This window comes from Saimiri boliviensis, chromosome 13 (assembly GCF_048565385.1).
Source record: "Saimiri boliviensis isolate mSaiBol1 chromosome 13, mSaiBol1.pri, whole genome shotgun sequence".
NCBI classification, from domain to species: Eukaryota; Metazoa; Chordata; class Mammalia; order Primates; family Cebidae; genus Saimiri; species Saimiri boliviensis.
The window spans coordinates 53,384,706-53,410,335 of record NC_133461.1 but is presented as its reverse complement, the minus strand read 5'-3'; the positions used below and the strand labels follow the sequence as shown (position 1 = coordinate 53,410,335).

The window sequence follows — 25,630 nt, the reverse complement described above, 5'->3', positions numbered from 1 at the left end:
TACATAGAGATTCTGATTTGATAGGTTTGAGGTAGGGCTTGGGAAGGCATTTTTAACAAGCTCCTGGGATGATTTCTTATGCAGGTGATGTGGATTAGAGAAACACTGCCTTATTTATCTTTTGTTAAGTATTTAGTAAAACTGGGAGAAGAGTCAAACACAGGCAGAAGTATATAGAATTATATAGCAAGGGTAAGTCATAGAGCATAGCATACATCATGGGGCCACTGAGAAAATGCTTCTAACTCACTGGCTTCCTAAAGTAGGAGATTTCTGAGATGAGTTTTAAAGGATAAGCAGGATCCAGTCAGGTGAAAACACTTGGTGGAGTAGCATCCAAGGCCTTGAACCTGATGTGCAAAGAGCACAGAGGTGACAAATGCCATGTGTGTTCAAGACTGGAGGGTCAAGTGGGAACCACATGGTGAGAGATGAAATAGGAGAGGTATGCAGAGGCCACACCCAGAACCATGGACTTCCACAGGGTAAGGATTTGGGGTGTGGGGGAGGGGTAGTAGAAAAGAAGACAGTTGCATTTTAAATCACTGGTGACCGACAAATAAAATACTGGTGACTGAAAAGGAGGCCAAGGCCAACATTGTGAAGCCACATCAAATCATTAAGAGTTCAAGAAATGAAAGCAGCAGATGGGCAATGGTTTGAAAGTTCTTGGTTAGATGTTTTCATTGAAACAATTTGGATTTCAGAGTAACTTAACCAAAACATTGCAATGAAGAAAGAGTAAAATCTTATATTTTCAGAGTTACAGGTATTTCTGCATGATACCGTACACCTAATAGATGCTTGAGATGACCCACCCAGGTTGGGTTAAACAACCATAAATGTCTCCAGTTCCAAAAGACAACATAGATGAGGTCTCAGTGTTTGTACTTAGGATTTTTAGTAGTTCAGTTCATTATTTCTCTGATAGCCCAATGAGTCATAAACCAAGCCATAAGAAGTCATGACAACCTCATCCCACTTTTATTTACATTACCAGAGTGGTGCTGGAGGCAACTGATGAGGGATGAAAACTGTATCATCGGCAGACCCACCAACACAGTTTAAAAGCATTTCTCCCCCTTTTTTTCTTTTCTTTTTCTTTTCTTTTCTTTTTCTTTTTTTTTTTTTTTTTTTTGTGAGATGTAGTCTCTCTATTTCTCTCTTTTTAAGTATGTAATCTTCCCAAGAAGAGGGAACTTGCCTGGCTCTCAGTAATTATTAAATGGATTAATGAATGGCCCCAGATAATGCTGAGGCCTTAACATTGCCCTTTATTGCAAAGTGCTCTGGAAGCCCTAATGTTTTCTGAATTAAAAAAATAGGGTTTTGTTGTTGTTGCTGTTGTTGTTAGGTATTTGCCTTGGTGATTCTCTTTGGTTTAAAGTAGTTGCTTTTTTTTGAGACGGAGTCTTGCTGAGTAGCTGGGACTACAGGTGCATCACGACTGGCTAATTTTTTTTTTTTTTTTTTTGTATTTTAGGAGAGACGGGGTTTCACCATGGCCAGGATGATCTCAATCTCCTGACCTCATCAGTTGCCCGCCTCAGCCTTCCTAAGTGCTGAGATTACAGGCGTGAGCTACCACGCCCGGCCACAGTAGTTGCTTTTTAAACATTTGAAGGCGGATCAAAATTAAGTCTGCTTGTACTCCAATGATCATGATTATGGTGTTATTTAAATAACCCCCGCCCAAATACCTGAGCCTAAATGAGTGAAAGAGCACAGAGCGGGCGTTTCTAAACTTAACAACATTCCTTTAGTTTGGTAAAACTGAGTGGAAGTTACACGCAGTAACTCTTCCAGTTGCAACCTGTCCCTGACGGCGTGCTTTTGAGGGATAGATGGTGTCTGATCGCAACTATGGAGAATCAGGAGATTTTGGGATTCATGCTGAACTCCCATTCCACAGGAGAGTTTCCCAAAAGAAAAAGTACTCTGTTGCATAAAGTTATTCACTCTTTATGTCTACACCGTGGCAGAAATCGTTCTTCCCAAAGGTCACGGAAGACAGCTATAGTTTCGGGGGCCAGGAGCAGTGTGTGAAACGGCGAGGCAGCGACAGCAAGACAGCACCAGCATAAATCCATTTCCTTCCAAACCAGCTTTAATTTTAGGCCTAACGACCAAAGAGGGAGAGGCGTCGCTTTGAGCTACTCCTGGCCGTTTGTTTGGAAATAAATTCACTTAAATCCCTTCAGATTTAGCCAGAAAAAAGGAACTATGCCTCCCTCGCCGGCCACCTTACGGCCTTCCTAGCTTTCAGCTTCCCATTGACGGCAGCCGCTGCGGCCCCGCCCCCTCGCGTGCGTGCGTGCGTGCGTGCGTGCGTGCGTGCGTGCGTGCGGGGCTTTGTGGCGCGAAGCTTTGTGGCGCACGCGCTGACGCGCCTCAGGAGATATAAAAAGGCACGCAAGACTCGGCTTTCCTCAGGAGCCGCCCGCAAGCGGGTAACGAGGAAGCTCTTAAGAACGCAGCCGGAAAGAAGGTGGGGAGAGTCTGGGGAAAAGACGCACCCTGCGGCTTCGGAGACAGTTTGGCCTCAGGCCGTCTCGCGTAACTGGAGACGTCGTGGGGGCCCCAAGCAGAGGGTCCTCGGAGTTGGGGGCCTGTGGGGCGGCACCGCCCACCCCGGGGAGTGCGGCCGGCGGATTGCCAGCGCTGTGGCGGCGCTCGCGAGTCGGGGCCTCGGCGGGTCCGCCGCCCGCCTCCTGAGCGAGTGCAGGCGAAATGAGCGCGCCTAGCTTCCTCCGTCTCCCGCCCCTCTTCCCCCAAACAGACCAAACCAAGTGCCAAACGAGGAGCGGTGACACAGCTGGGGCCCAGACACCGGAGGGTTTTGTTTTTTTTTAGCGGGGGCACACACCAGAGGTTTTTGGGGTTTTTTGTTTGTTTGTTTTGACGGAGTCTCGCTTTAGGGAGGAGTTGGAGAGTGCGGTGTCCGTTACCTGTGGTTCCGAGGTCCCCGCTCGCTTCCTGAAAGGCGTCGCGTTTCCTGCCGACGCCGTGACCCCTGTGGCCGTGGGCGCAGGGACGTTTGCAGTTGGGCGGGGGAGGGTTTTCTGGTGCTGGTGGTGGACCCGTGTTGTTGAGAGGTCTGGGGAGAATGTTCAGCTGCCGCTCTTCACCCTGGTCGTTTGTGATGATTTTACCCGTTGATTCTTCTCAGCTGGCTCCGGATCGTTCTTTGTGGGGAACTGAACTGTAGGATGTTTCGCGTCCCTGGCCCCACACGTTCCCAAAGTCAGTGAGAACTAGGACAGGGGAGCATGGAGTGCATGGCTGCTGTCCCCACTGTTGGTAGCGCCAACTGCTAACCGCCTCCTGAAAGGTGGTTGGCGCCATCGTGGTTTCTGGGAGCCTTGACGGCCTGTCTACTACCCACCTTGGGTACTGAAAGAAAAGGATGCGTATGAGTGCTGCCTGTGCCCGTTAGCATTTAGCATGTGGGCCTGCCGAAGCCCCACTTTCAATTTTTTAAAAAAATTCTTTGTTGGGCCGGGCGCGGTGGCTCACGCCTGTAATCCCAGCACTTTGGGAGGCCGAGGCGGGTGGATCACGAGGTCAAGAGATCGAGACCATCCTGGTCAACATGGTGAAACCCCGTCTCTACTAAAAGTACAAAAAAATTAGCTGGGCATGGTGGCGCGTGCCTGTAATCCCAGCTACTCAGGAGGCTGAGGCAGGAGAATTGCCTGAACCCAGGAGGTGGAGGTTGCGGTGAGCCGAGATGGCACCATTGCACTCCAGCCTGGGTAACAAGAGCGAAACTCCCATCTCAAAAAAAAAAAAATTATTTGGTTTTGTGAGTACGTCATAGGTGTATATATTTATGGGGTACATGAGATGTCTGGATTCAGGCATACAATGTTAATCACATTATGGGGAATGGGACATCTGTTCCCTCAAGCTGTTATCCTTTATATTACAGACAATACAGTTACACTCTATTTTAAATGTACAATTAACTTCTTGACTATAGTCATCCTGTTGTGCTATCACACAGTAGGTTTTATTCATTTTTTATACCCGTTAACCAGCCCCACTTTCCCCCTCCCCCACCCAGGCCTCCACTACCTTTCCCAGCTTCTGGTAACCATCCTTCTACTCTCTCTCCATGGGTTCAATTGTTTTGATTTTTAGCTACCACAAATAAGAGACCATGTAATGTTTTTCTTTATGTGCCTCACTTATTTCACTTAAGGTAATAATCTCCAGTTCCATCCACTTTGTTGCAAATGACAGGATCTCATTCTTTTTTAATGGCTGACTAGTACTCCATTGTATGTACCACATTTGCTTTATCCATTCATCTGTTGATGGACATATAGGTTGCTTCCAAATCTTAGCTATTGTCAGCAGTGCTGCAACAAACACTGGAGTGCAGGTATCTCTTCAGTGTTTGATTTCCATTCTTTTGGGTATATACCCAGCAGTGGGATTGCTGGATCACTTCTGATTTTTTAAAGATGGTTTAATTCAGTAAATCTGTCGAATGATACTGTGAAAGGAAGTTTTCATTAAAGGTGTGCTTTGACCAAACATTTATTTTGTCCTGACCTTTGGGAAGATGAGATGTGCTTTTAAGTATTCAACATTTTGCTGTGCTATATGAGTTACTTTATAATAGAAGCTGGGCCCTTCTATAATTGTTATAACTAAACTATGCCACTTAGCCCCATGAAACTCATTATTTATTCTAGGGATGTTGTTGAGGACATGGTTCATTGTATCACACCATTTGCTTTATAAGGACTCGGGGGGGAGAAATTTCTCCTGGGTTTCAGTATCCAGAATAGCTGTGGTTCTCCCAAGCAACTGATTTTTCACTTAAGGAAACCTGAATCATTTAACCACCTGTTTCCTATTTTGTGATGGCAGCTTGGTAGCTCAGGGACAGATTTGACACCCATCTTTATCAAAGTAAAGGCACTGAGGCATGCACTGGGGTATTAACTTCACCTGTCCTTTATCCTGTTTTTCCTGTCAGTTTTCCCCTCACCACTTTAGGGATTTTCTTAAATATTTAATTTTCTTCTTTAGAAGCCTGAGATATTTTAGAAGGAGTCAGAACACATACACCCTGACACAGTTTAAGGTGGCAGCCTCTGCAACTCTGAGAATTACAGATTGGTCTGTGCAATACGTTTGATAATACTTAAAAGTCAGAAAGCCAGAAAGGGAAACATAAGGGAAAATTTGCACAGAGGGTAAGGGAGATACTAGAAAAGAAAGGTACAGATGACAGTGGGTGGTATAATAATGCCACAAATAAATTATACCCACTCTGATTAATGTTAAAAACAAACTTATTCCTGCAGGTATGAAGCAGGCTAGAAAAAAAAAAAAAAACCTAAAAAATGCACACTTAAAGATAAGCAACATGTCTGAGGATCTATTTAGAAAAATAAGGAAAAAAGATATTAAAAACTGTCTTGTAACATTTGATTAATATAAGTACAGAAGGGCCAGTGCCTTTGTGGTTTGGAAGGACTTGTTTAGAAACATACATGAAATGTTAACTGCACAGAATATTCACTGAGTTTTAGAGCAGGTTTTGTTTTTGTTTTTTATGTCCTCAGGGTCTTGGCAGAGCTTTTCCTGTGGATTTCTATAATGGTACTAGATTGCTCATCTGCACTTAGTAAGCTATTGATAGTAGAGTTTGTGTGTGTGTGTGTGTGTTTTAACTACCATCAAGAATTAGTCCATTTTATTAAAATGAATACCTAAATATTAGAACTAAAGTTAGTAATTTTAATAGGAAATAATTTATTCTTGGAAAGTATAGTTAACTCATAAGAACTACTTTAGTAAAATTAATTATTTATAAGACTTGGTTGTTTTTTTTTTTTTTTCATTCTAGTTGAGTTACAGACATCCTGCCAAAATGATTTCTTCAACGTCCAGATTTGGCATACCCTATGGCCTCAAGACTCTACTCGAAGGAATTAGCAGAGCCACTATCAAAAGCAACCCATCAAACATCAACCAGTTTGCAGTAGCTTATTTTAAAGAACTTACTATGTATAGAGAAGGTTTGTTATTCCTTTATATGTTTGCTACTTTGAAAAAGAAAACATGTTAAGTTGGTAATTTTCTGCCTCTGTATTTCCTGTATTCTTTCATTATTCATTTGTATGTTTGCTACTTTGAAAAAGAAAACATGTTAAGTTGGGAATGTTATGTATCTGTATTTCCTGTATTCTTTCATTATTCATTTATATGTTTGCTACTTTGAAAAAGAAAACATGTTAAGTTGGGAATTTTATGTATCTGTATTTCCTGTATTCTTTCAGGGAATTCTTCTCTGGATATAAAGGATCTGGTTAAACAGTTTCATCAGATTAAAGGTAAGTACCACAAGTAGCAATAGTTTTAATAAGGTATTTATAAATTATTGCATCATTACTAGCATACATTCAAACTCAAGAATGGTGCCCACAAATTATTTTATGTTTGATCACATTGATCCTTTTTAAAACAAAATTATTTTTTTAGAGACGCACTCTGTCACCCAGGCTGGAGTGCAGTGGCACCTTGATAGCTCACTGCAGCCTGGGTCCAAGGGATTCTCCTGTCTTAACCTCCCAAGTAGCTTGAACTGCACTTGTGGGTCACCATGTCCAACTAATTTTTAAAAAATTTTTGGCTGGGTGCAGTGGCTAATGCCTGTAATCCCAGCACTCTGGGAGGCCCAGGTGGGTGGATCATGAGGTCAGGAGATCGAGACCATCCTAGCCAACATGGTGAAACCCTGTGTCTACTAAAATACAAAAAGCTAGCTGGACGTGGTGGTGTGCCCCTGTGGTCCCAGCTACTTGGGAGGCTAAGGCAGGGGAATTGCTTGAACCTGGGAGGCGGAGGTTGCAGTGAGCCGAGATTCTGCCACTGAACTCCAACCTGGTAACAGAAAAAGACTGCATCTCTTTATTTTTTTTTTTGATAACGACAGGGTCTTGCCGTGGCCCAGGCTGAACTTGAATTCCTGGATGCAAGTAGTCCTCCTGCCGCAGACTCCCAAAGTGCTGGTATTACAGGGGTGAGGAGAATTTGATTTTATGAGATTACTTAGGGAGGTTGTTTAAATACTTTTGTTGGAAGTTTTTCTTGTTTTTTGTGATGGAGTCTCACTCTGTTGCCCAGGCTGGAGCGCAGTGATGTGATCTCGGCTCACTGCAACCTCTGACCCCGGGTTCAAGCCATTCTTCCACCTCGGCCTCCCAAGTAGCTGGGACTCCAGGCATGTGTCACCACACCTGGCTTATTTTTGTATTATTAGTACAGACAGGGTTTCGGCATGTTGGCCAGGCTGGTCTTGACCTCCTGGCCTCAAGTGTTCTGCCCGCCTCAGCCTCCGAAAGTGCTGAGATTACAGGGGTGAGCCACTGTGCCTAGCCCAGATAGTTACTAAGTGAAGGCCAACCACCCATTTTCTCCCTAATGGTGTAATTGCAGTCCAGGCTGGAGGACGGGAGATAGGTGTCTCTGATCACACTTTTTGCTCAAATAGTGTCTTTGTTTATAGAGAGGTTTTTCATGGATAGTGGTCACCTCCAGCACATCTCAGACACTGTGACATAGTCCTATGTATTTGCTTAGAAGAAATTTGTGTTTGGTGTGTATATATGTAAATGTCTAATATCTAACGTGAACGTGACAGTATGAAACTCAGTTGACAGAAGCAATGAAAAAGTCAGGGAGAAATGAGGCAAAGTTTACATAGTGAAAATTTGGGAAGATCACTATAAACAAAAAAGGATATAATGGTCAGATCCCATGGAAGATGTACATATCTGAAAGAATGGCAAGAAAAAGCTTTTCAAATACTTTTGTGAAGAAGCCATATGGAGACTCCTCGCTAGTGTGAGAAATAATGAATTCTTACTATATTGGCTGGCCAACATTTTGGAATGATCATAGAGAAAAAAGGATTCAATGAGTTGTTAGCTACTTCTATACTGTCACTTTGGTGATGTTAATAGATATCCAAGGTAGAGAGAGATTATGGAGTATGAACTAGGAAAATCTTAGAGGAAAAATGTTAACTAGGAAAACTGAGGCTTTGGGTCTGCAGTGAAAGAGGTACTCAAGATCCAGAATAGCAAGGATCAGCATTTGAAGGGGCAAGAGAATGAAGCATTATGGTTCAGGAATATTTTCTCATCTAGTCTGGCTTCTTTCCTGCCGGACCTGATGGCATTCTCAGTTCAGCACAGGAAACAGGTCTGGGACTTGCTTACCATCAGCAGGATATACAGACAAGTGAAAGAGCATTAATTCTTTCCCTGGCAGTGAGTTTGGTTTCTTTATTAGTCAGTGTTACTACTGTCTATGTACTTGTATCCTCTATACTAGGCACTGAGTGTGCAGGCTGGCTGTTTGAGAATGGTGATTCAGTGAATCTTTATGGTGGAAGGTAATTAACTGGTTGCTTTTGAATTTGTTTACTGAAGGATTTATCCACTGTTCAGCTTAGCAAGTGGACTAAACAAATTAGATTCTGGTCTAGGTAGGTTAATATCTTTGAATCTCAGGGTTCAAAATTAACAGAATAACAAAATTAACGGAGCAGCCATCCTTTAATGGAGATAAAGGAGATACTGCCAGTTTTCTCCTCCAATAATTAAAGATATTGAGGAGGCTGACATGGTATACAGTAATCCTGAAAGCAAGTTCATAGCATAGTTGTAGAAATAGATTACTCTTTAGGCAGTAGAGTAGAAATGAACATTGCTTATTGTAGTTTACTAGGAATATGGGAAGGTATGATCAGGAAAAATAAGAGTTCAGCATTACCATTTGGCTTATTTGTTCAGTTTGGCTCATTTGTCTGTCTTTTATTATCCCAAATGGTTTCTTACTGGACATAATCCATTAACTTAGGTCCTGTCATGGACTGCGTGAGTTCACCTACATTCAGGAAAGCATTACTCTGGGCTAAAGAGGTACTATCTAGTAATATACAGGCAAGGATCCTACTTTGTAGAGCACTTCCTCCCGAGTGACACCCTGCTACTGGTTTAATTCCCTAACTGCTATTCCTGTAGAAGCTCTGGGTAAATTTGGTTGCATGGTTGGTCAGTTCTCCACAATAAAAATGTAGGTATAGGCCAAGCATGGTGGCCTATGCTTATAATCCTAGCACTTTGGGAGGCTGAGGTGGGTGGATTGCCTGAGTACAGGAGTTTGAGACCAACGTGGGCAACACGGTGAAACCCTGTCTCTACTAAAAATACAAAACATTAGCTGGGCGTGGCAGTGTGTGCACCTATAGTCCCAGTGACTCAGGAGGCTGAGGAAGAAGAATTGCTTGAACCCGGAAAGGCGGAGGTTGCATTGAGCCGAGATCGGGCCATTGCACTCCAGCCTGGGTGACAGAGTGAGACTCCATCTCAAAAAACAAACAAACAAACAAAAAAAACAAACATGTAGGTATAACAGGTAGTATCTTTTCTTTTGTTAAATAGAACTTCCCCTTTGTGGATCCCAGTTTTAAATAACAATGTTGTTACCTATAATACCCTACATGCTCCGTTGGCCCCAAGGATTGAGGCCCTCTCAGACTTTGACTTGCAAGGTTGGGAAATGAAGTATCCTTTGAAGACTAAATCAGCTTACCCTTATTCTGGTCCATCAGTCTCTTCAGCAGGAAGCTAGATCAGCCTAAAGACAGCACTAGATGTTAGAACTTGGTGATGTGGGCAAGAACTGACTGTCATCCCTGGTGCACTGGTACTCCCTCATCTCTCAGATATCACATAAGATGAGCATGAAAGATGTGTTTCATAAGAGTGCTCTGTGGGGATGTTGTATCCTCCAAAGTTACTCCTAAACTGGTGAGTCTGCTGCCTAGCAGTATTACTACCAAGCTGCCTGTATTCATGGAAAGCATGGAGATAAGAATATCCCTGCCTGTATCATTTGCTTTTGTTGAATACTCAAGGAGTGAAGCGAGAGGAATTTGAGCTCCCTTTTCCCCATATTGTCTCCTGCTAATTTCACTTGTCCCCACCACCCCGCTACCTTTTTGTGTGGAATCTGAAGCCCAGATTGTGCTGATTCTGATCTTTTCATCACTCAGTGAAGATGGCAGTGGTTTCCCATCACCACTATTATCTCTCATCCCTGAAAGCCAAATTGAGTCCTGTTTCCAGTGTCATCCCTGTCTTATCTCACAGAGATAAGAAATAGCCACCTCTTTTGAAGAATCAAGGAGACCTGGCCTACCTCAATCCCTTAGTTATCTTGTGAACTTTTCTAAGTGATCCTGGACATTCTTGGCTTGGCCACATGAAAATACTTATAGTCAGGAACTGCTGCTGATCATTGGGCCCAATTGCAATTACTGTGCAGCACCAAAGCAGTTATGCATCATCATTGTATTGAAATATTCCTATTGAGCTTTTAAGTTCTTATGCCAATGCTTTTATTATGCCTTATTTTACTTTGATAGTTGGTTACACATACTTGTAACTATCCATTCATAATTGAACAAGGGATATATATGTATTTCAGGCTTATCCATACTAAAGTTTGTGAGGCTCTGGCACTATTCTGCAACCTTTCTGGGCATTTCTTCAAGTACAGCTATCCTGATTCCCTAAACAGGGATGGGTATTATGCCAAAATGCCCCTTTTATTTCTTGAAGTCTTGCATTTACCTAAGCAGGGTGGTGATAATTTGTACCAAGGTAAGAATTTCATTAAACTTAGAAAAAGTTTGATCACATGATGATAGTGGGAGAGGGGCTTTGGTCCTTCATGCTTTTCCATTGTAGTCAGATTAATCAGTTGGAGAATAGTTTAGATGAAAGAAGGCCAAATAAATCAATGAGCAAATGGTATAGACAAGAATTGGGGTCAGAATATCAGACTAAGGGAATATGGGACTGGACAGGAAGCAGGTATGGCCAATCAGTAAAGCTAAACAGGAAACCAGTTTGCCAAGATAAGGTCAGAGACATTAGAAGACAGAGTCAAGACATAAGGGAAGGACATCTTGATTTTTTAGCTTTGTAGGCTGGATATATCACTCTGTTCTAATCTGGAAGCTCTGATAGCTCCCTATTATCCACAAAATCCAAACTCTTCAGTGTTGTAGGGATACTTCGAAAAATATTAAACTAGTATACTTAGATTTCACATATCTCCTAATTATTCCTGTTTGCTCTGTTGATATCTACCCATTGAAGTATTCATTGAGTTTAGAGGAAAGGCAAATAAAGCTTGGAGCAAGAAAGTCATTACTCAGTTTTGAGTTTACAAAGTTCATAATTTGGAATCTTGCAAGAGCCTGTTTCTGTTGAGAGGGAATGATTTTCTTGAAATTTCCAGAGCTGGATTTTAAAAACCAAAGCTAGCAGAATCAAATTTTTACTTTACATAAGCAGTAGAGGAGTAAAAGAAATAGGATATAGTAAGGCCAGTTCCTGCTGTAAAGGAAAGGGAAATGGAAAGTCCTTCTAGGCAGTGGGGTTGTGGTACTGGGGTGTGGCTAGAGCCTAAAAAGTGCTAGGTGAGATAGAAACTGGGATAAATAAGGTAGTTATACATTCTCTGATCAGAATTCCGTAAAACTGGCTGGGCATGGTGGCCCACGCCTGTAATCCCAGCACTTTGGGAGCCCGAGGTGGATGGATCATGAGGTCAAGAGGTTGAGACAATCCTGGCCAACATGGTGAAAACCCATCTCTACTAAAAATACAAAAATTAGCTGGGTGTGGTGGTGGGCACCTGTAGTCTCAGCTACTCAGGAGGCTGAGGCAGGAGAATTGGTTGAACCCAGGAGGTGGAGGTTGCTGTGAGCCAAGAATGCACCACTGCACATCATGGTGACATAGACCCCATCTCAAAAAAATTTTTTTTCTAAAACCTGAACAGAAGTCTTGTTCTTTGCTTTCCTAGATGCTATCTAGAAGAATCCATGTCTCAGAGAAGCCATGTGGTTCACATGGCCTGCATTTAGCATGACATATGCCACATTCAGTACCTAGACTGTACTTGTCATGTGCCAGCATTCTGTAAATATCTGTTCAATGAGAGAATTGTGTATTGAAGCAATAGGCTGGAAATAATGGAGGGTCATTTCTGAGATGGGCCTGAGATACTACTGATTTCCTATGGCCTGTGTGGGTTTTGTTTTGTTTTGTTTTTGTTTTTGCTGGAGTACAGTGGCACAATCTCAGCTCACTGCAACCTCCGCCTCCCAGGTTTAAGTGACTCTCCTGCCTAAGCCTCCCAAGTAGCTGGGATTACAAGTACATGCCACCAGACCTGGCTAATTTTTGTATTTTTAGTAGGGATGGGGTTTTGCCATGTTGGCCATGCTGGTCTGGAACTCCTGACCTCAGGTGATATGCCTGGCTCAGCCTCCCAAAGTGCTGGGATTAAAGGTGTGAGCTACCACACCTGGCCACTGTATTTGTTTTTTAGGGAGTCTTGATATTTTTGGATTATCCCAATGAGAGTGATGACGAGCATGGAATCAGGATGGGAAAAGGTGACATAAGCAGAGAGCTATAGCAGGTAACATCCAAGCTGAGGATAAAATAAAAATTGGCAGCTAGGCCTTAAGTGCTACAGAGGACTAAATTAGGAAGGAGATCTGCCAGTCTTTTAGTGAGATAAATAGGGCACACTTTCCACAAAATGGAAACATTTTGAGCACTGAATTCAGTAATGTCAGAGACCAACACCCAGAGGGCAGAGCGTGATTACACGCCTGTAATCCCAGCCTTTGGGAGGCCAAGTCCAGGAGTTCAAGACCAGCTTAGGCAACATGGTGAGACCCATCTCTAAACCAACAAACAAAACAGAACAAAAACACCAGAAACCAGTTATGCCTTTACCAGAGGTAATGGAGAGTCAGCACAGAAGGACATGTGGATCAGAGACAGAGCTTACTCCAGCACTCGGATTTCCTCTTTCAAAGGAGGAGAACCTTTGGTAAAGGAACAGTAGCCCAGAAGACTCATTAATTAACCAAAAGAGACTTTTAAACTACAAGGGACAGATTTTTAAACTCAGATCAAGTTCTGTCATTGGGAAATGAGTATTTTAATGCAAGATGAGAGCAGTTAAAGTAATACTTTCTGGCATATCTAAGTCACAGTATGTAAATTTTGATCCCTTTACAACAGCATGGCATGCAAAGCTTTCTATGATTTCAGTCTACCTTACCTTTGCGATCATCTGTCTCATTTCATAGACCCCGTATGCCATATATTTAGATAATCTGTCATCTGAAATGTGAAATTTCAAATCATTTGATTTTGGCTTATGTTCCTTCTCTTCTCAGGAGTTCCTTTCAATCCTTTTTTAACCATTCAAATCCTCATATCCTTGAAGTCCAATCCATTATTTCATTTAACAAATATTTAAATTCCTGCCAATTTCCAGATGCTGTGCTAAGTGAAACTCAGCAGAGAGGGAGAGATTTTCATTTTGGTTATGATAGAGAAGTCAGTATTGGACTTATCCTCCTACCATAAACAGACATAAAAACTATAGAAATTATATAAAACAAAGTCCAGTACCTAGATTCTTGGGAGAAAGGATTCCTAGAAATTCAGCCCATATTCACAGAGGCTTTCTTCCTGAGGACATTTTCAAATTCTTGTGCAGGGAAATCTATAGGGGGAGAGGTGACAGAAAAGCAGAATTTGGGTCTTCCAGTATGGCTGGGATGTGAGTGACAGTACCAGAAAGGAGGCATTATCAGAAAAGGACCTCCAAAAGTTTGCAAAAAAAATTTCCCTTGGGTTTTTGTCCAACTCCTAAGCTCCTCATGTAGATTAAGTCTTGATGAAGTTTAGCAGAAAAGAGCCATTGGGAGACTGAAAGCTAAGTCAAAAGATCAAAACCGTTGAGTGTTAGGAGAGGCTTTGCAGGTTGGGCCCAGCCAAAAATAAGAGATTTTTGTGAAACCCTGGCAATTCAGTTTAGACCTCAGAAAGGTCATACACTATGAATAAAGACAATGTGCTAGGAGTAAGAACAAAGCAGAACTATGCCCACTTTAACAGAATTTATAATCAAATCTCCAGAGGATCAAATTGATTTGCCATTAGAACAAAATCAGTACCATGTATAAGAATATAACAATCAGAGCCTCTACAATGTGTCATTTATAGTTTCCAGCATACAGTTAAAAATTACTAGACATTTGGCCAGGCGCGGTGGCTCACACCTGTAATCCCAGCACTTTAGGAGGCTAAGGTGAGTGGATCATGAGGTCTGAAGTTCAAGACCAGCCTGGCCAAGATGGTGAAACCCTGTCTCTACTAAAAATACAAAAATTAACTGGGCGTGGTGGCGGGTGCCTGTAATCCCAGCTACCCAGGAGGCTAAGGCAGGGAACTGCTTGAACCCAGGAGGCGGAGATTGCAGTGAGCCAAGATTGTGCCACTGCACTCCAATCTGGGCAACAGAGCAAGACTCCATCTCAAAAAAAAAAAAAAATTACTAGATACTGAAAGAAGCAGGAAGAAGTGACTAATAATCAAGGGCTAAAACATAGCACACTCACTAGAAGCAGACCCATAGAATATCCAGATACTGGAATTACTACATGAATGGATGGAAAATAACCATGATTGATATTTTTAAAAGATGAAAAACAGATGAAAAGATGCAGAACTTCAACAGAGTTAGAAACTACAAAATAAGAAACATTTATTCCATAACTGCAAATTATAAAGTTATATGGCTTTATTAGAAGACAAAATTAGGAAACTGAAAAATGGGCCAACAGACAACTAACTTAAGGCAAAGAGAAAAATAGAAAAGAATGTAAGAGATGTATATGGGACATTGTCAAAAAGTCTGTGTCCACCTGTAATTGCAGCTACTCAGAAGACTGAGGCATGAGAATCACATGAACCTGGGAGGCGGAAGTTTCAGTGACCCAGATTGCAAGACTCTGTCTAAAAAAATAAAATAATTAAAAATTAAAAAGTATGTCATTGCAGTCACAGGAGAAGAGTAGATGGAAAAGTAGTAGTATTTGAGAGCATAATGACTGAGAATTTTTCCACTCTGAAAGACACTGGTTTACAGATTCAAAAAGTCTAGTGAACCCATGGCAGGATAAATACAAAGAAAATGACACACAGGTACATCATAGCTAAACTGCTAAAAAAAAAGGTAGACAAAATCTTGAGAGCAGGTGGAGGGTACATTACTTTTCAGGGAAACAATAATAAGACAAATAGCTGATTTCTTAATAGAAACCATAGAAGCCGAAGCCAATAGACAATGGAATGGCATAAAGTGACCTAGAATGCCAACCTAGAATGAATATATACCCAGTGAATATATCCTTTAAAAAATGAATAAATACATTCTCAGGCAGACAAAAACTGAGACAAATGCATTACCTGCTCTATAAGAAATGCTTTTAGAGAAGTTTATAAACGGGCATGGTGGTTCATGCCTGCAATCCCATTCCATGCCAGAATATGTCCTTTTCTTTATGCTTCTTGTGCAGTTATGTACCCTAGTACCCTGACTCTCCATGTGAGTTGTGCCTATTTCAAAAAATACTGTATGCTTGGAATTTATCTCTTTATCTTATTGATTTCATGGAAAATCAGGATTCTGCAAAGAATTTTAAAGTTAACCAATTTGAGGCCGGGCGCGGTGGCTCATGCCTGTAATCCCAGCACTTTGGGAGGCTGAGGCGGGTGGATCACGAGGTCAAGAGATTGAGACCATTCTGGTCAACATGGTGAAACCCCGTCTCTACACAAAAAAAAGTTAGCTGGGCATGGTGGCACACGCCTGTAGTCCCAGCTACTCGGGAGGCTGAGGCAGGAGAATTGCTTGAACCCAGGAGGCAGAGGTTGTGGTGAGCCGAGATAGCGCCATTGCACTCCAGCCTGGGTAATAAGAGCGAAACTCCGTCTCAAAAAAAAAAAAAAAAAAGGAATATAAAATTCGAGTCATTTTACTATACTTAAGAAGGAATTTCTTTACAAGAAGGAATGCCTTTAGTTATGTTCCTAATTTTTAGTGTGTATAGTTTTGTCAGCTTTAAGTAGAACCAGATCACCGAAGTCATAGTGGGTTAATCTTCATGAGGTTGAAAGATCAATCTTTAGCAAATCTAGGCTACAACCAACATAATCTCAAGGTTACAAGCCAGCAATTGTTATAAGTATTTAAAGCAGACATTAAAACATTAGAGAAAAACTCTCTTCTTAATAATCACATGACCGCAATATAGATGTACATTAGATGTGTATGGTAACTAGTAAGTATATAATCGCCAATATTCTTTCAAGGTATTCCAGATAATCCAAACAAAGCCAAATGGCTGGTCTAGTGTCTGCATTTTTCTTTTTTTTTAGACAGAGTCTAGCTCTGTTGCATAGCCTGGCGTGCAGTGGCATGATCTCAGCTCACTGCAGCCTCTGCCTCCTGGGCCCATGCAGTTCTTTTGCCTCAGCCTCCTAAGTACCTGGGATTACAGGCATATGCCACTGTGCCTAGCTAATTTTTGTAATTTTAGTAGAGACAGAGTTTTACCATGTTGGCCAGGCTGGTCTCCAACTCCTGGCCTCAAGTGATCTGCCCACCCTCAGCCTCCCAAAGTGCTGGGATTACCGGTGTGAGCCACCACACCCGACCTAGTGTTTGCATTTTCAAAAACACTATAAAAGTTTAAGGCATCTGGTATCAATTTTTTTAATTGAAAAAATCCATAAGTATATAACACACATATATATAAAGAAAAAACATCCTGTATTTTACCACCAAGTTTAGGAAATAGCCGATTTCATTTTAATCAAAACTGAATTAAAGATATTTGAGATTTATAGCTTTTAAGCTGAATTAAAGATATTTGAGATTGAGTTTTTAATTTGATACCACATTTTCCACACTTTTCTGTATCTCTTTTTAACTGGGTATTGATCCATTCTTTCCCTGTTTATATGTGATTTACAGTTTATTCAGTGTTTTCAGATGCATTTTTTTCACTTAATGTCCACAGAAACTCCATGAAGTCAGAGTTATAGTCCCCATTTTGCAAATGAGGAGGCCTGAAGCTCAGAACACTTGAATTAGATTCAAGTGTTCCAGTCCTGAGCCAGGACTGGAACCTAGGTTTTCTCATTAACTTTTTTACTATGAGAAAAGTTGCAAGGAAGAAAATAATATCATAAATTTCCTGGTAAATTGCTAAGGATTCATAATTATATAATGCTTTAGCTTTCCAAAATGGTGGTTATAAGGGATGTTTTTGTTTAATCACTTCTAGAGACAAAAAATATTGAACTTTTTTAATGTTAAAAAATAGATCATTTTAATAATCTCCTAGACATAATTTCAGACACCATGAACCTGTGAGACACTTTTAATTAAAAGGACACGTGGTCCTTTCCAGAGTTGCTTAAATCATATCACAAGCAAGCTGTCAGATAGGTCCAGTGTAGGCACTGTAGGGATTGCAGTAATCCAGTTCCTAGATTGGCTGCGTTCTTGAAAATGCTCATGTTAAGTAAATCAGTGGTTGGGGAATTTAAGACCTTATTGCGGGGAAAATAGGAAGGCTTGAATTGGTGTGGGTGTGAGGAGGTCAATCTGGTTAGGAGTTTGGCTTGGGTTTTGTTGTTGCTTTCATTACCTTCACTGTACTACAGGCCTCAAGTCCTTCTAGGAGAGGGCTGCCAAGACCTTTTGCTGTGGGTGGAGATGGGTACCAGTGGGTATTTCTCAGCATGTGTTTCCCTCTCAGCTTTCAGCCTTCTCTGCCAATGTACCCCACAAAAGGCATCTGTCGCCAAGCTCTTGCCCCCTCCCCTGGTGGCAGCCCGGTGTCTGTTTCTTAGTGCTGGGCTGGTTGGCAGGGCAGGAGGTTCCCTGTTGTTCTGGCCTTAGGCTTAGGCTGGACCTGTGCACCTGGGTTTTGGACACGGGGCTTTCTCAGTGTTCCTGCCCTCTGTCCATGTAGTAGTCAAACTCTGCCTTCTATCTGTGCTCAGTCTCGGGCCAGTGTCTCCTGTCTCTGCTCTGATGGTAGGAAACCTCTCTCTGGCCTTCCACCTGCCTCCATCTTTTATTTGAGGCCTGTGGAAAATGTTTGCTAATGAGTGTGAACTTTCCTTGGGTTTGGAGTCCCAGGCAATCCCAGACTGACATCTAGTGCACCTTTGGCCTTTGCCAGTACGTTAAGATATAGCTGGTAGAACTTCGCAGAGCATACACAAGTTTCAATAGCTGAATAAAAAAAAAAAAAAAGATTATAGCTGGTACATTCTTAACAGCTGGTGTGATGGCAACATATTGTTTCTGGGTCCTGCTGTAGCTGAGACTGTTCTTATGTCTCTTCTCCTTGGAGGGGTTGGTTCCTCTTTTGAAATCAGATTACTTGGTTACCTTTTGACTTCAGCTCTCTGCTGGACTCAAGAAAAGTTATGATTTTGTGGCTTATCTATCTGGCTTTTTCCTGTTAATGATGGGATGTTTTTGTAGCTTTCTATATTCTAAATATAAGAGTAACTCTCCCACGATCAGGCTTAAATAAGATTTTTCCCCCTCCTCTGAACTCCCAAGATCTTTATTAGTACCAATTAGGTACTTGTACTTTTTTTTTTGAGACGGAGTTTCCCTCTTGTTACCCAGGATGGAGTGCAATGGCGCCATCTCGGCTCACCGCAACCTCCGCCTCCTGGGTTCAGGCAATTCTCCTGTCTCAGCCTCCTGAGTATCTGGGATTACAGGCACGCACCACCATGCCCAGCTACTTTTTTTGTATTTTTAGTAGAGACGGGGTTTCACCATGTTGACCAGGATGGTCTCGATCTCTTGACCTCGTGATCCACCCGCCTCGGCCTCCCAAAGTGCTGGGATTACAGGCTTGAGCCGCCGTGCCTGGCCTAGGTACTTGTACTTTTTAACCTGTATTTGTTTATCTTATTTTCCCTATTAAATGTAAGCAATATGAGGTCTCATCTTAATAGTCTTTCTATCCACAACAGTGCCTAAAACAGTCTTACATGTAGCACAAGCAGTCAAATGTGTTGGTGGGTAAAAGGGCTTTCCTGAAAAGTGCATGGGAAAGTCCTGAAGAGGTGAATGATTTGGAAAATAAGGTTATTGTTTTAAGCAGAGGGAGGTAATGACAGATGTGGCTTTCTCTTTTTGAATCTTTCTCTGTATGTGAGCATTTGGTATAATGTCCATGACCAGAATTAGAAATCTTAATTGAATCTGTAAAACATCAGCCAGTGTCAAAGGAGACATCAGGGCACTGCTTTTCGGAATGCAGCTGAACCTACTGAAAACATGTCTCCAGACAAAGTTTTTACTCAAGCCTAATATATTCTTGTGAAGCAAATTCTGCTTTTCCTGTAAATTTCATTATATTAGAGAAATGCTTCCCAAAGGAAAATTCTTAGCAAGCAGATGTGAAAACTTTTAATGAGTAACGACTAAGGTAGTTAGGTGTGTGGGTGATGCACATAAAATATTACAGCAGTTTTCCAGCTCTAGGATTTTGTGTATGTCATGAGCTTTTGTGTCCTTCCAACCCATGAGAATTTTCCTCATGCCTGAGGATTCACTTAAGTTTGCACTTTCAGATCTAGAGATACCCTCCTTTTCCTCTTGGCTGGGTCAGTTGTCTGACTTTGGCTACATGATCACACATCACTGGCAGGTGCTACCATTTTTAGGTTAGAATATGTGACTTTCCTAATGTAAAAAAAAAAAAAAAAAATCCTATAGTCCTCTAGCTTATCAGTTCATTAAGTTAAACTTCATATACCAATTTGCTTAAATGGAGGAATCCCTTTATTAATAAGCAGCATCTATGTCATTCCTAAGTTACTACACCAACAAAGATGAAAGTTGGTCTCCTTCCCACCCAGCTTCTTCCCCTAGTTTTGTGTAGAAGTTTCATCAGAAGCTTTTTCCATGGAGGTTTGCAGCTTCCTTATTTCTATGCAAAAAGTTATGATCTTTCTCCTGATGCTGACCTCCTTATGATGATATCTGATTATTAGTTTTGTCACTGTCCTGTTAAGTCACTTATTTCTAAGAAAATGAACCGAGGGTCTTGGAGTAGATAAGGACAGGAGTGTTTTGTTACCCACACTAAATTATAGATGTTGGAAAACAAAGCCAAAAACTCTTTTGTATTTGTGTCTGTACTCATGTCTGAATGCTCAACCCATTATTGCTTTTTTTCAAACAGTGTTGGGGTCTCACTGTTGTCTAGACTGATCTTGAACTCCTGGGCTCAAGCGATTTCCCACCTCAGCCTTCCAAAGTGGTGGGATTACAGGCATAAGCCACCACACCCCTATTATTGCCTTCTTTAAAAATATTTTTTTTTGGGCATAGATGCTAATTAACCCATCTGGTTGTGTGTTTTAGTACAGAAGTGGTCAGAAGGATCAATACGACCGAAGAAAGTAGAATGTTTAAAAGAACCAGAAAAAACATCTGTAGAATCTAAAGTACCTACACGGATGGAAAAATCTACAGACACAGAGGAGGACAATGTAACCGGAACAGGATATAATGACAAAACCACCCAGTTTCCATCATCAACTTCTGCTGAGCTAGGTGCTGAGCAAACTGAAGCAGTTCATGATTCTTCTTCCAAAGCAGCTACCCCTAAGACTGCTACCCCACCCTCCTCACCACCTCCAACAGCTGTCTCACCAGAGTTTGCCTATGTCCCAGCTGACCCAGCTCAGTTTGCTGCTCAGATGTTAGGTAAAGTTTCATCTATTCATTCTGATCAATCTGATGTTTTAATGGTGGATGTGGCAACCAGTATGCCTGTTGTTATCAAGGAGGTGCCGAGCTCAGAGGCTGCTGAAGATGTCATGGTGGCTGCTCCTCTTGTGTATTCTGGAAAGGTACTAGAAGTGCAGGTTGTGAGCCAAACATCTGTCCATGTAGATTTGGGTTCTCAACCTAAAGAAAATGAGGCTGAACTATCAACGGCTTCCTCAGTCCCCTTGCAGGATGAACAAGAACCTCCTGCTTATGATCAAGCTCCTGAGGTCCCTTTGCAGGCTGATATTGAGGTTATGTCAACTGTTCGTATATCATCTATCTATAATGATGTGCCTGTAACTGAAGGAGTTGTTTATGTTGAGCAACTGCCAGAACAAATAGTTATCCCTTTCACTGATCAAGTTGCTTGTCTTAAAGAAAATGAGCAGTCACCACCAGGTAGTCCCAAACCTGTAGTAGAAAAGACAACCTCTGGCATGTCTAAAAAATCTGTAGAATCTGTAAAACTTGCACAGTTGGAGGAGAATGAAAAATATCCCTCAGTATATATGGAGGCAGAAGCAACAGCTCTGCTCTCAGACACATCTTTGAAAGGTCAGCCTGAGGTACCTGCAGAACCCCTGGATGCAGAGGGCACTATCAAAATAGGCTCTGAAAAATCTCTGCACTTTGAAGTGGCGATCACTTCAATAGTCTCTGACAATACTGGGCAGGAGGAGTCCGGGGAAAACTCTGCACCCCAGGAGATGGAAGGCAAACCTGTGCTCTCTGGGGAAGCTGCAGAAGCAGTGCACTCAGGTACATCTATAAAATCATCTAGTGGCCCCTTCCCTTCTGCTCCAGAAGGTCTTACTGCACCAGAAATCGAACCAGAAGGGGAAGCAACAGCTGAATAAGGTTTGATGAAGCCAGGTAAGAAAATCGGATATTTCCATTACAAATTGCATTTCAGGTAGCCATCTGTGTAGGCTCCCTGCAGATTGGTCAGTCTTTATTTTCAGATTTTTTTTAAATGTCAAAGCTATGTAAAGGCTTTGTTGTATCTGAAATTCTAGTACTATGAGATGAGTGATTTTAAAGTGATGTCCCCAAAGCCTGGCCTCAAAGTTTGGTCATATAGCCCTTTAATGTTATTCTTTTGGGTATATTATGTAGTCAACATCATAGCCTCTTGTCAGGTACAAAATATATTCATGTGATCTAAATATGCTGATTGCAAAACTAATTAGGGGGTGCTGGTTTGAAATTTCCTCTTGTGAATGTAAAACTATAGCAGTGCATTTACATAGGCTGTGGCATTTTAAAAAGTGAAAAAATGGTGGCATGTTTGCTTTCGCACTGAGTCAGGAGACCTCTGTAACCAGGTTTGGGGTGCTGGGCCATGCGTTTGTTTTCTGCCTGGGAGCTTCCTGCAGCTGAGGAAACAGCTTCATAGCTACATGGAGAGGGGAAAGGTCAGGGGAGCAGGGAAGTATTAGCAGCAGAAAAGATACCCCGGCACTTGGAACAGCAATAGATGCAGTTCACATAATTGGCTTCCTTTGATCAGTTCCCTCTCCCTGGCAAGTGCCAAAAATCAAGTTGTTTTCTTGGTTGCTGAACTATCACCATGTTTTCCTGTGATACAGACATGATGTGACCTTCATCTCTATCTAATTATGGCATTTGGTATGCTCACCCTCCTGCCTCATGGATAATTGCAGGGGCCCTTCTCTTTTTAGGGATAGAAGGGACATGCATGAGCCAATCCCCCCATTCCTTTTGCAAAAACTCTTAACCAAGCCAGAAGGATTCAAAAAGTGTTGGCAAAGCAGGTGTTCAGAAAAGATCATATTTTGTCTGGCAGTGTGACCGGGATTCTGCACAGCTGGAAAGGCAGAGGACAGTGCTGGGAGTGGAGTGTGTGGAACTGGTGCTGTATTTGTGGCTTAAGCAGTACTTCCAGACCAAGTCACTGTTTTCAAATGCTTAACTATTTCTAAAGTAAAATGGAGTTGTCCACAATACTAAAGGGATAGTAACCAAAAAATTCAGATTATCAAAACCTCCCTCCTTGTGAAACAACTGAAGATCTGGCTTGTATACTTGCATTCTGGATAGATGGCACTCCTAGACCTCTTTCTCTCAACCCGAAAAACCCCTGTGGGACCAACCAGCCTTTCACTGCCACCTAGGACCTATGATTTCAAGTCTTGCCTAAAAGTGGTGCTCTTTGGGGTTCTGAGTCCTAGATTATGTGATTTTGTATGTGTGGTAACAAATTAATGGGAGATAATGGTGGCTGTGATAGGGCCAAAGATATTTTGATTATGTGGTGAAGATGATACCTAGTGCTAACTTCTTTAGGAAAGAAAACACTATGTAGATGCATTAACACTTCCTTTAATAGCTTAACACACTCTACACTCAATTGACTTTGGGTAAAGTTAAAGGTTGTGTTGACTGTCCAGTTTCCTCTACAAGGATCCTATAGAAGCCATGTCTAAAGTTGAAGTAGCTAGAAACAGCAACTTAGAATGGGTTTGCTTCTTCAGACACAACTGTAGCGTCCCTCCCACTGGCCACCACAACACTTCCTGTTTTCCCTACTGTAGAGAATCTCTTTCACATTGCCAAACAAAATTATGCAGCCCTCTCTATAGAATGCTTTGTGGTACATATCACTACAGCTGTTTTAATATATAAAAGAGACTTACAAAGACATTACTATGCATAGTGCCTGATAGACCAAAACTTTAATGCCTGCAAAAATTTTTTTTATAGCAATGGCAGCAAGCGAACCAGAACAGCCACCACCATATTCCAACATGTGGACCCTTTATTGTCTAACTGATAAGAATCAACAAAGTCACTCATCACCGCCACCTGCACCTGGGCCTTTCCCCCAAGCAACCCTCTACATATCTAATCCTAAGGATCCTCAGTTTCTGCAGCATCCACCAACAGTCACTTCTCCAATTTATGTGATGGACGACACAAAGAAGATCAATGCCCCACCTTTTATCTTAGTAGGCTCAAATGTTCAGAAAGCACAGGAATGGGAACCTCTTCCTGGGCATGCTGTTGTTTCGCAGTCAGATGTCTTGAAGAGATACGCTGCAGTACAAGTGCCCATTGCTGTTCCTGCAGATGGGAAATTCCAGAAACATACTCTAAGTCCCCACAATGCTAATCCTCCAAGTGGACAAGATGTCCCCAAGCCAAAAAGCCCTGTTTTTCTTTCTGTTGCTTTCCCAGTAGAAGATGTAGCTAAAAAAAGTTCAGGATCTGGTGACAAATGTGCTCCCTTTGGAAGTTACGGTATTGCTGGGGAGATAACTGTGGCTACTGCTCACAAAGTTCGCAAAGCAGAAAGTGAAAACTGGTAGGTACTCTTTCCTACCATAATATGTAGGTAGGAAAAAAAAAAACTCGTGTTTTAAGCATTTTGATTTATTGACCTGGAGATTTAGATAGCTAAAAACAGTTTGAGATAAATTTCCTGCGGCTACTGTCTCTAACTTCCTAACCACCAGTTACTAATAAATGCACAGGAGGCAGATGCACTGTACCACAATGACTTGCACCAAGGATCTGATGCCCAATACATGAAACTAATGAACTCAGTTGCCTTTGAATACCTAGTCCATTGTCTAACACAGTGGTAGATGCGAAAAGGGGATGGATTTTTAAAACAGGACGATTTAGTTGGCATGTTTAGGGAGGAGCTGGAAAAAACTGAAGAGCAAGGTAAGACAGAAGTCTTGATTATGTAACAGAGCACTTAATTCATGTGGTAAGAGACAGTAGATGGACAGGTGAGAAGCAGAATAGAGCTAAGTAACAGCTGAGGTTAACTGGATGAGACTGCTTGATCACTCACAAGTCATTTTTAGGTTTTTCATTGATACTTAATGCCAAGCCCTATGCTAGCCCTCCTCCCCCATGTGTGAACAGTAGAGTAAGCAAAACATGAAACCTACATCTTAATGGGGGAGACAGACAGAAAAGTATATTACAACATGTATTATGGAGAAAACAAGGTACTGATGCAGGCCTGCCTTTAAGTGTCACTATTAGATAGATACGGTGTTCAGGCTCAGATACAAACTGACACCCAAGCATGAGAAGGAGCCAGCTTTGCAGGGTGTGCCCAGGTTGTGTCCTAGGGCAGGAAAGAACACGGGTTCCAGAGACAGCAAAGTAGGCCACAGTGAGACTGGCTGGGAGGGGATGGGGGGATTGCATAAGATGAAGATTTTGATTGAATGTTCAACGGGAAGCCAGCACAAGTGTTTTAAGCAGAAGAATGATAAAATCAGATTCCTGTTTTTATTAGATTCCCTCAGATTGCTATGTAGAAAAAGATTAGCACTAAGGGGAAGGTCAACAGAGGAAGTGGGGAGATGAGTTGAAAGTACAGAAGTGTTATATACCAATTAGTTACTTAAAATAATTTGTGGGAATTTTAAGTTGAACATCTGAGAGATGGACAAAAGCTACATTTCATTCATTAGCAGGCTCAAGGACCAATTACTATATTTAAGGAAAGACAAACCATCTGAGGGCTACGTGCATGCTTATTTAAACTCTTAATGGACTTCTAGTGGAATTGTCAAAATGGCTGTTTTCAGCATGAAATTGCTAGGATACTGTAATGCAAAAGCACATAGGTAACTAGTTAAGCTTAGTTTAACTAGGAGGGTAGACCTTGCGTTTCTGATTTTCTACTCATTTCACATGTTCAGTTGCATGTTTAACTTTAATTTGCATTATTCCTAACAGATCCAGCAATGACGCTGTTTGAAGGGTCAACATTCAGGGAGGAGTCTGCCACCAAGTGTGATGTATCAATAAACTTCATGCAAGCATACAATTTTGTATTACTTTTGTAATT

At 41.8% G+C, this 25,630-nt stretch overlaps 1 protein-coding gene across 5 annotated transcripts; it reads left to right on the top strand.

Annotated features, from left to right (window-relative positions):
- Positions 1–2,397: 2,397 nt before the first annotated feature.
- Positions 2,398–25,609, top strand: CABYR (calcium binding tyrosine phosphorylation regulated). 5 transcript variants are annotated; one of them, XM_010335494.3, is made up of 6 exons: positions 2,398–2,488; positions 5,867–6,038; positions 6,300–6,353; positions 20,383–20,727; positions 23,518–24,118; positions 25,519–25,609. In XM_010335494.3, coding segments are annotated over exons 2-6 (1,149 nt in total). In that variant the 5' UTR covers positions 2,398–2,488; positions 5,867–5,890; the 3' UTR covers positions 25,520–25,609. The 5 variants fall into 5 exon arrangements, with proteins under 5 accessions (XP_010333796.1, XP_074239771.1, XP_003924826.2 ...); XM_074383670.1 differs by having other exon boundaries at positions 23,518–25,609; XM_003924777.4 differs by lacking the exon at positions 25,519–25,609 and having other exon boundaries at positions 20,383–21,666; positions 23,518–23,603.
- Positions 25,610–25,630: the final 21 nt, after the last annotated feature.